Source organism: Miscanthus floridulus, chromosome 8 (assembly GCF_019320115.1).
Source record: "Miscanthus floridulus cultivar M001 chromosome 8, ASM1932011v1, whole genome shotgun sequence".
NCBI lineage: Eukaryota > Viridiplantae > Streptophyta > Magnoliopsida > Poales > Poaceae > Miscanthus > Miscanthus floridulus.
In genome coordinates this window covers 31,728,460-31,739,573 of record NC_089587.1, presented here as the reverse complement: position 1 = coordinate 31,739,573, position 11,114 = coordinate 31,728,460, and the positions used below count along the sequence as shown (strand labels likewise).

Below are 11,114 nucleotides of genomic sequence, written 5' to 3'. Positions count from 1 at the left end.
ATCGACAGGCCCAATTGGATGGTTATGCCATGCTGAGGTTTGGGCCTCCTTTACTTGGGACCCAAAACTGCATTTAGAGCCCCATGAGATAGCAACTTATTTTCTTGTTGGAAAGGAGGATCCGTAGAAGTTATTTCATCAGTCAGACAAATTAAATTTGCTCAAAAAAAAAAAACTGTGCTGGTAACATCCATGCATGCATAAATCATGGTTTCTAGAATAATGGGTAAATTACGCTGATAATCAAATTTGAAGCTAACCAATGTTCTCTCAAGAAATGTAGGTGTCTAAACAGTGCACACACAGACCCAAAATTGCATCACGCTAAGTCGGTAATGTCGTTCCCGGTCGACTCGATACAAGTTAGGAATAGCACAGCGCAGCACATGATTAGTGTGACTTTGACAGGTGATGCACCAGCCACCAGCTATATAGTAATGCCACTGCAGTCAGTCTGTCTGATTGTCTCAACACCTAAAAATAGCCGTCCGTGGAGTTAACCAAAGCACCCACCGCAGACTCCAAGAGGGGTCGCTTTGTCCCCTACATATCATACCGCCAGACTAGAGCGCCATTGTTTCGTTGAAATCGTCGTGGCTGGACAGGGGTCCCGTTCCCATCTACCGCGCGCATTCTGCATTCATATATATTACTGTACTATTAATTACAGTATATGGGGAAGGCTGATGATTCCCCCAGGCCCCAGGAGCTACCAGCTCGCTCGCGTCGCGTTCGGACAAGTTCGGTTGGCTGGTTTGTATCGTTGCTAGTTTGTGAAGAAGTACTGCTGGCTGGTTTGTGTGAGAAAAAAATACTATTTCGACTGAAAATTTACAATCATTTATGATAACTGATAAGCCATAGCCAAACGAACAGGCTAGAGTAAGGCTGATGATCGGAGTGACTCTGAACCTCCCAGTATATGAGGGCAAATGCGTCATACTGGGACAGAGGGCCCCTCTCCCCTGCACTGCACAGGGACGCCTTTTGCGTCGTGGCCTCATCGGCGGCTGAGGTTGGTTTGATCCCCTGTCGCGTCGCATGTGCACAGCACAGTGCGTGCGTATAATAATTACGAAACACCTGTAGCAGCAGCTGAAACGGAAACGGAAACGGAAACGGAAAGAGGCAGGAGACGTGACGAGGCAAGCACTGTGTACTGGACGACAGACAGCTCGCTCCGCAACGAGGAGCCAGTTTTTGACGCTAGCCTCGCCTTGCCTTTGCCCATGCGGCCCTGCCTTGCTAGGGTGATTTTTTTTTAATTTTAACACTTTTTTTAATTAATTTTAAATCTAACACCGCTCATTTTTTATTTTCAAATCTAACACTTTTTGCCGCGCCTATTGCTATGGCGCGGCGAAATGCCTGTGCCGTGCCATACATGGTGGCGCAGCGAGAGAGCTGATGTGGCGACGACCGAGGTGCTGATCGGTGACGTGGCAAGGTCTGCCTCGTCATCGATCTTGGCGCGGCTCCGCCGCACCATCCATCACGGCGCGGTAGAGAGCAGCCGCTTGAATCAATACGACGTGATGGGCTAGCTCCTCGTGGAAATAATTTCGCTTTGGAAAATGATTTTTTTTCTTGCAGCGGAGGACACTAGTCAGATGGCACTGGCAGATCAGATGACACCCCAGAGGCTGCGTGCCAGCCAGTGCCCTGCGCTACCCCTCTGGGTTTTGTCTCGGGAATCGCGGAAAAGAGAGACAAGAAAGAAGACACAGAAGAGGCAGGCACCACCGTTCGATCCATTAGTGTTGCGGCTGCAACGTACCGCTAGGTGTGTAAAGGAGTGAGGCATGGGCTCCATTCTTTCGAATTTCGATGCCTTTTTACTAGCTGTTATTTTTTTTTCTCTAAAACAGATGTTATTTTTTTCTCTAAAATTAGTTAAATTAAAAATAGTTTGACTTACGATGATTCTATTTGATTTATTTTAGGTATAGTCTGATGAGGTTTACTATCTCAGTTCTATAAATAAAATGAATGTAATTAAAGAAGTGTTTAGTTAAATATTCTTAATTTATCAAATTTATATAAATAATATTAACATTTAAGGCAATTAATATGAAACATTACTGCATTAGATTCATCGTGTAATATAATTTGGTAGTATAATTATTTGAAGTTATACGTGTTGATATTGTTTTTGTTCTTTGTAAACTTATTTTTTGTTCTTATTTTCGTCCTGTTCTGCTGCAGAAGTTTACCACCACCAGTTTAGTTCCTATCATATCGGACGTTCGGATACTAATTAGGAGGACTAAACATCAGTTAATTATAAACATAATTACACATATGGAGACTAATTTATGAAATGAATCTATTAAGCCTAATTAATTCATCATTAGCATATATTTACTGTAGCACCACATTATCAAATCATGGACTAATATGGCTTAATAGATTCGTCTCACAAATTAGTCTCAATCTGTGCAGTTAGTTTTATAATTAATCTATATTTATTATTCATAATTAGTGTCAAACATCGAATTTGATCGGAACTTAAATTTAGTCCGTGCGACCAAACACCCCACCAATCTCATATACTTCATTCGCCCCTACGCTCTCCACATCGCCAGCGTCGCATCAGACGTGAGGCTAATAGTAGATAAGAAAGCAGCGAAAGCTGATGTTGTGCAGAGATGGCCTTGTAATAGTAGGAAGTATGGCTGGTATGGCCATAGTTCTTGTCATGCTGACCGGTATGGGCTTAGTACTAGGTGTACACCTATTGTACTAGATTAGAATTTGTATATAATCAAGTTCAAGTTCAAGGACCAGCTGTATCCTTAGTTCAGTAGCAGCAGCACTCCCGTGCGTGTGTGTGTTCGTGCTCTATATTCTCTCTTCTGAACTTAATCCAGAAAGAAGGGCCTGGGAGGCGTGTACGGATTAGATTGTTGACCGGCTATGGCCAGTGTTCAAACGGCCAAGCGCTTTAGCCACACTCACACATGACTTCGCAAGCTCGTAGATCGCATCAGGGGCGTGGTGTGTGGTAGATTGACTGGCAGCACGAAGCTTTACATTGAATATTGTGCTCTGTACTGTGAACTTGTTGCTCTGTACCGTGAACCCAGCCAACCAGCCAGTCACATACTCACAGTGCGAGGACAGCTTACCCCACAAACCCAGCCACGCGTCCCGAGATAGGCAGTCCGCCTCGCGGCTACCGGCTGGTGCGCCCCGGCGCCCCACACAGTTCTGACATGGTGCCTGTGCTTCCTCTGGTCCTTTTGCTCGGTCGCCGCATCATCTCTCTCTTCTAGCTCGTCATCGAGGCGACGAGTAGTACATCCACTGTTGCATCGGGTAGAAAAAAGATCATTTCCTAAAACGAAATAATTTCCACCAGTAGCTAGCCCATGATGTCGCATTGATTCCAGCGGCCGCTCTTTGCCGCGCCGTGATGGATGGCGCGGCGTAGCCGCACCAAGATCGGTGGCGCGACAGATCTTGCCACGTCATCGGTCAGCGCCTCGGTCGTCGTCACGTCAGCTCTTTCGCCACGCCACCATGCATGGCGCGGCACAGGCATTTCGTCGCGCCATGGCAATAGCGCGGGGCCAAAAGTGTTAGATTTAAAAATAAAAAACGAGCAGTGTTAGATTTAAAATTAATTTAAAAAAATGTTAAAATTAAAAAAAAATAGCTAGGGCGTGGTGACTGGGTCCCGGCGCGATTTCACGCACGAGAAAAGGTGCGGCCAATTCTTTTGTCGCAGCTTGCTTGCAGCGCCAATCGCCGCTGCACCTTCATCTCCCGCCGGTCAATGCGGACGGCAGCAAGGCAACCGGCGTGAGAGAGTGGCTGCGTGGTGGAGCTGATCGGGTACATAGAATATTCGGTGAAGCCTCGATTATTTATATTATGAGCTTGGAGAACGCCGACGTACGGCCGGCACACACACGTGAGCTCACAACAAATCTCGTAGGTCCTGTTTCCTAAGGCTCTGTTTGGTTCTAAGGCCCTGTTTGGTTTTCATAAGTCAGGTGACTTATTAAGTCAGGTGACTGAAAACCAGTGACTTATAAGTCATTGACTTATAAGTCATGTCTGTTTGGTTGTAGATGACTTATAAGCTCATTAAAGGTGTGGGCCCCACGCGAAAAAGGTGACTTATAAGTTTTAAGCAGGGGTGAACCAACTTAAAACTTATAAGCAGGGGTGACTTATAAGTTGGTGGTGTTTGGCAAAATAAGTCACTTTTTCACTTTTTAACTTATAAGTAGGTGACTTATTTGGAACCAAACAGAGCCTAAATAAGTCACCTACTTATAAGTTAAAAAGTAAAAAAAGTGACTTATTTTGTCAAACACCACCAACTTATAAGTCACCCCTGCTTATAAGTTTTAAGTTGGTTCACCCCTGCTTAAAACTTATAAGTCACCCTTTTTCACGTGGGGCCCACACCTTTAATGAGCTTATAAGTCATCTACAACCAAACAGGCATGACTTATAAGTCACTGATTTTCAGTCACCTGACTTAATAAGTCACCTGACTTATGAAAACCAAACAGAGCCTAAAATTTTTCACCCCAGAGTGTCACATCGAATCTTGCGGTACATATATGAAGTACTAAATATAGACGAAAAACAAAACTAATTGCACAATTAGGTGAGAAATCGTGAGACGAAACTTTTGAACCTAATTAGTCCATAATTAAATATTAATTGCCAAATACAAACAAAATGCTATAGTAGTCAAAACCAAAAAAATTTCGACAACTAAACGCGCCTTACTACTGGACTGGCATACTCCGATATTATTTTAGCATTTTCACTGCCCGAGATATTTACACTTTGTTTCCCTTTACTTGCAAACACCAAGATATTTGCACTTTGGCCTTGTTTAGATGTCATCCAAATTCCAAGTTTTTTCACTCTCTCTCCATCACATCAATTTTTAGCCGTTTGCATAGAGTATTAAATGTAGGTAAAAAAAATAACTAATTGCACAGTTTAGTTCAAAATCATGAGATGAATCTTTTGAGCCTAATTAGTCTACGATTGGACAATATTTATTAAATAAGACGAAAGTGCTACTATTCATCGAGTTGAAATTTTTTCGCAATCTAAACGAGGCCTTTGTTTCTTTCTCTCTCGAGAGAGAGAGAGGAAGATATTTTCGCCTTCTCTTGTGTGTGTGGAATTTTTGTAATACTATATAAGTAGCATAGCTGATCGCAAAGTGGGTACTCTCTCTCTCTCTCTCTCTCTCTCTCTCTCTCTCTCTCTCTCTCTCTCTCTATATATACCTTGATACTAAATAATAATCAGTACCCGAGTTAACCCAACCCACCGGCGGCATCGCTACCCGAGCCAATCCGTCGGCCGATCTACGCGCGCTGGCCCGGCGCACCCACCTCCTGTTTATTATTATATTCTTTTTTTCGTTCTAATATTCATAGATCATGGGAGACGTCGGTTTCTTCTATCCGCTCTCGTCGCACAAACCCAGATCGGCGCCGCACCCGCCGCACAGCCTCAGCTCGCCACCGCCCTGCTCCCTGGTTCGGCACCAGCGAGCTCGCTGCACTTGAGCCCGCTGCTGCTACCCATCACATTGCCTCAAGCTGGCAGCAGTTCGTCTGCTCGTCTCCACCTCTTCACCTTCTTCCCAATCCCTATGATGAGTGAATCCGCGGCGGCGGCCGCGTTTTATCGGCACCTACCTTGCCTGAGGGATTCGACGGCGACGGCGGCGTCCTCGCCATACCTGCAGCACCCGTCTACAACTGGCGGCGTCGGTCCCTCCAGAGCCCCTCTGCGTGACTCGACGGCGGTTGCGGCGGCCTCACCTTATCCGCAGCCTCATAGGCGCTGCCCTCTTTCCTGTCGCGATGCCATCGGCATCCTCTTCTTCAGGGGCGCAACGCGACGACCGTACGAGGAGAATCGCCCACCCGAACCGTTCCCTGGTATGGTACCCATCTCTTGACTCATTCGATACCCCAATTTTGGTCCCTTTTACTGTTGGGGATGTGTATTAATGATTGATTGGCAATGTGACTTTCCCCTGTTATATGTAGATCCAAGACCCTAAAGTAGATTGTCTGATCCTGATCTTTTTACTCATGGATCTGGAATCTATTTGCACGAAGATGCAAGTTGAGGTACTTTCAGGTCATGTGTTTTTTAAGTTTATATGCACATAGCAACTTTTGTATTTAATTTCGTTCTCTACATTGTTTTCGTGCAAAACAGTGGTACAGCACTGCTGCAGCAACAGGGCATGATCTCATCTGCCATTAAAATCGATCTATGATCGGCTCCCCTGGATAATTCTCTATCTTTTTCCTTGTTGCATGAAATGAGCCTGGAGGTTGTTTAGCTTACCAGCTATAGCTTATTTGTGTCTATCATTTATAGATTACTGCAAGGGACCTTTGTTTAGCTTACTAGATATAGCTTATTTGTGTCTATCATTTACAGATTACTGCAAGGGACCTTTTTTGCCTTTTATTTTTCTGACCAGTTCAGTTATGCATCTTACTTGTTTTTTATTTTTAGTCAACATTTGTGAGACCTGTTCACCTGTCCAGTTCTCTAATCTTCTTTTGCTTGTTTACTCTAACAAGTTGCTAGTCTGCTATTCATATTGTTGTTATCTCCTTCCTATCCTCTTTTCTTTTCTCGCGCTTTCTATTTTTAGAATAAAGAACCATAGATACAACAGTTATTTGCTCTTTAATCTATAATCCAGTTCACTAATCTTTCTTAAATAAGTAAACATCTCAGAGCCATGGATATATAATAATATCTCCCGCACCATAAAATACAAAATATTTTGTCCCTTCTTGTTCACTTCTTTCAATTTGCGTGTACATAGAAAAATAAAAATTATATTAAGACTCGCATCCAAATTGAGTACAAGAAATTTTAAAAAATTATAGCAATATGAAGCTTGTTAACTAGGCATTTGCATCGATTTTCAGCTTAGCAGAAATAGGATGACTCATATATGATTTCATTTATATGAGTATATACATTTTTTGGTCAAATATGACTTTCTTTGGTAGTTGACCTAGTCTTACCTTTTTTTTTATGATGCTTCAGTTTTTACCTAGTCGTCAGAGTACTCCTTGGGATGGAATCTATATTTGTGGTTTGATAAATGAACTTCTATGTTAAAAATAAATTTGGGCACAAGTATTTGTGGATTGAACTCCCGAATCCATGTGATTTGAAAATTGAATTTATATGGTTAAGAATACATATGGTCACATGACCAGTGTGTGTCTCCAAGACTCGGGACAATATTTATTGTTTACTTGTTTGAACACAGAGAATTTGTGGTTAGAAATAAATCAGGCCATAAGGTTTTGTGTTGAACAAATGTTTCTTTATGACTGAAATAAAACAAAGTTTGTGGTTTGATAAATGATTTTTTGTTGCGTAGGATAAATTTGGTATATGGGAAAATGTGTTCAGATCAATATACTTTTCTCATCATTCCAAATGTTCTGGAACTCGGGACTTGGAAAAAAAATAGTTTATGATACAAACTTTGTCTGAACATAATGCCTCATTGTTTTTGCTCTCTATTTTGATTTCTGCCTAGGTAACAATTTGCCTTTTGAATTGAACAACTAAAGTAGCTGCATTAGTAATGAAACATAGTCATATAGTGCACTCTAAAAAAAGAAAGACTGCACCTGTATTCTACCTCTGAAAACAGCTCCACTTTCCATAGCATATTACTGGCTCTTTCTCCTTATGAAAATTGAGTCATTTCATTTCTATTTCTACATAGGTAACAATTTCCCTTTTGAATTGAATTTGCACTATTTGTCTTATTTACCTAGTGAATATCTTGTAGGACTTATCTCCTTTATTTTAATGGTTTCTGTATAGTATTGCTAATTTCTTCTATTATTTTCTCCATCTTGCATGTATGTGTCTGCCCGAACAAATTGGCTAAATGGTGATTTTATCAAGGTTGCCATGGATGATCATGCTGCTGGCTCAAGAACCATAGAAAAGTTCCAGTTAGCTATGTCGAATCTAAAAGCCAAAGTAAGTGATAATTGATTGTTAAGAGTGTTGCTTTCGACTCAGTAATAAATATATTATAGCAAAGCATGCCAAATAGCTTCTGATTGCAGAGCTTATGTAGCTTCGGGAGCTAAGCATCGTCATTTCACACTCGTGGCTGATGTAATTTTGTTGCGTTTGGCTAAACTCATGGTAGGATTAGCACAAATCCATGTAAATATAACTCTCTAGGAACAAATTCCTTCGTGCATAGCCCTTCCAAAACCATTTGATATGCATCCCTCTAGGAATATTTTGAACTAGGAGCTCCATTTATGAAGCTTACTGAGTCACAAATTTATATGGTGTGATTACTTCTAAAATATATTTTGTCTTTTCCCTGCTGTTGTTGCTTGTGCTTGTGTGGATTATGGAAGCTCTTCTTCCTGATGAACATCTATTGGAAGTGCTTGTGCAAGCTTCTCCCTTCGATTGTGCGGAACATGTGTATCGCTGATATCTTGTTTGTTTTCCTTGGGTGCAGGTTTTTTGGTAATTTAGAACTCCCATTCTTTCAGTGTTATGCACAACCGATTTGAAGGTCTCCAGGTTATTTAGTTCCCTGCAAGTGAACTGAATCTTCTTAGCTTAAGGAATATATCAGTATTTTTTTCATCTCAGGAGAGCTAAAATGTTTGTTGCTAAGACTTAATCAGCTACACAATGCAATATTCAAATGTCATATCATAAAATTTTTATATGATAATTTTCTTTCACGTGAACTCTCAGCTTATATAAATAATGTTTGTCTGGATGTAATATCAGATGGGAAGCTATATTGCAATATATATTATTCTTCATGTGATGTTTTTTTTTTAAATTTCTTGTCAGGGTCCGGAGGCCAGGAGAAGTTGTTTCCTAATGGTAAACTTCATCTGCTTACCATTTCCTTCTCAGCATGTTATTTTGTTTGCCCGATGAGTGTCAAAGCATTTCATGTTCTTTTAAGTGACACTTCAGAGTTTGATCAAGTGAAACTATTCCATTTTAAGCTAGCACTCTCTTTGCCTATTTACTAGCATAAGCATGAGAATGTAGTAGTGAAATGTACAATCCAGGTAAAATACAGGGAAACCCATTCTACTATTTTGATTTTGAGATAGATTAGTTCATTCACAAGCTTAGTTTTCTAGATTGTAGACCATGGAACTACTGCTGTGTTCCTGCTTGACGAGGTGCAGCAATGTTATTTAAATGAAATAATTTTGATTTCAGCTATCTTGAAATCATTCAAAGCTCAGCAATAGGACCGCTTGTTAGGCAAAGCAGTGATGTTTTTGTTTTTGTTGGGAAGCATGATTGCCTGTTTGGCATGGTTGGCCTTGGTGGTGTTTGGTCCAACTTTCTTTTTCTAGAGAATATGGACTAGTACGTGCCCAGTACTACCGAATTTGCCTAGGTGTTCTAGTTCTTTACCCGGCTTGGATCTTGTATTTGTTGGTTTTAACTTGCATAACTAAAATTGGTCCATTTTTCAAGAAAGGCCTGGAAGCTAGAAGTACCTAGTGTTTATAACAAAAATGCTGACATTTACGGACACTGAAATTAGAAGCTTGTCTGTCTTATCTCTCCTTATCATTCAAGGCAATGTATCAAATCGTCTAATCTATCCTCGTGGCCATGGCACCGATCAGCCCAACTAACCGCGAGTAATCGTGACTAACTATAGTGCATAGCTGATCGCCATGGCACCGATCAGCCTGACTAATCGCGACTAATCATGATTAGTCTGACAACTTGATAAACTTTATTCAAGGTGAGATTTATGTCTAGAGTAAGGATTAGCAGACTCCTTATCTCCATCTTCGATCAACCCAACTGAACTATTTGTATTTAGATTTATTCTCTGAATTTTCATGAGTTCTAGCTTAAGTGTCAATTTGATTTCTGCATCACATCACTTATTTGACCTTTTGCTGGTACAGCTTTCTCGAACTGATCTGTGATTTTGTTTCTATGAAACTATTTGTAAAAAAGAACTATGATATGAGACTGCTGCCAGTAGTAGCAGGCTAGCAGCTGATCCCCATGAAGACCGGTTGTATTGGTGGCTTCTCCCACCACCATAGACGCATCCAGTCCTCCAAGTTGTGTTCGCTTTTGTTTTCTTTGCTTGGCTTGTTTGGACATGCTGTTGATTCATATTTTTATTTAGTTAGAGATTGTAGCATTAAATTAACTTTCTTTTTGTGTAGTCACATCTATGAATTCTACCTGCCTGTGATTTATGGTCAGCATATGGACAACGCGCCCATAACAATTTTTGTTGTTTGTGTGCATTATTTCGAATGCAATTCTGCTCTCTGCAGTGCATAGTAAATCTAATAGGCAGGCACACAGATCCTGAGAAACTTTTCCTACTACTAGTCTGTTTTTATAATCAGGACTACCTGGCAGTGGCCATGGGCATTTTGTAATATGTTAAGGCTTCTTACAATTTGGCGACTTTTTGTAGCATCACACTTTTTCTCTGGACAGTTAATACCCATTTTCCCTGAACTTCCACTAGCCCTAGCCACATAGCATCGTTGACACATCTACTGACCTTTGTGATAGACATAGCAGCGTTGACACATCTGTGTGCTTCAAGGTGAGTATGCATTGGTAGCTGGCCAGCTTCGAATGTACTTAAACTTTAGCTTTGAATTTTACGGTGCTCCTGCTGTAGTCACAAAAATCTTAAATCACTTATGACAATAGTGCTAGGTAGTTCATCAGTACCATCCTTAAATTTCTTGTTCATCAGCTTTGATTCAATAAATCCCTTGTAATGGTGCTATTAAAATCACCTGCATCATTCTTTCAATACAATTTTATATGTCCACGTCAGTAATTGGGACGGGGAGTTTTCGGTGCTATTGAAGGATATTTTTATGGTTTTGTCGATTTAGTATTTCGAGATCATTCGAAATAAAATTTATTTTTGCAGCCACAAGCATAATTTCCTTTTTTTTGCATAGGAAACTAATTCACTGGACCCGTCGTTTTCTTGTTTGATCTGAGCTTTCTAATCTCACAATTTTGTTGACAACCAAATGCTAAGTCCTTTAATTAAACATTACTTCAAATAC

The 11,114-nt window shown here is 40.9% G+C and overlaps 1 protein-coding gene across 6 annotated transcripts; it reads left to right on the top strand.

Annotated features, from left to right (window-relative positions):
- The first annotated feature begins 5,316 nt into the window (after positions 1-5,316).
- LOC136471486 (uncharacterized) lies at positions 5,317-10,489 on the top strand. Of its 6 annotated transcripts, none has more exons than XR_010762048.1 (6): positions 5,317-5,927; positions 6,039-6,122; positions 6,214-6,331; positions 7,948-8,025; positions 8,528-8,592; positions 8,875-10,489. XR_010762048.1 is itself a non-coding variant. In XM_066469219.1 (6 exons), the coding sequence occupies exons 1-4, from the start codon at positions 5,850-5,852 to the stop codon at positions 8,537-8,539; spliced, it is 252 nt and encodes an 83-aa protein (XP_066325316.1). In that variant the 5' UTR covers positions 5,317-5,849; the 3' UTR covers positions 8,540-8,592; positions 8,875-8,907; positions 10,239-10,489. The 6 variants fall into 6 exon arrangements, 4 of the variants coding, with proteins under 4 accessions (XP_066325316.1, XP_066325315.1, XP_066325313.1 ...); XM_066469219.1 differs by lacking the exon at positions 6,214-6,331 and having other exon boundaries at positions 8,875-8,907; positions 10,239-10,489; XM_066469218.1 differs by lacking the exon at positions 6,214-6,331 and having other exon boundaries at positions 8,875-8,907; positions 10,021-10,489.
- The last annotated feature ends 625 nt before the right edge of the window (positions 10,490-11,114 follow it).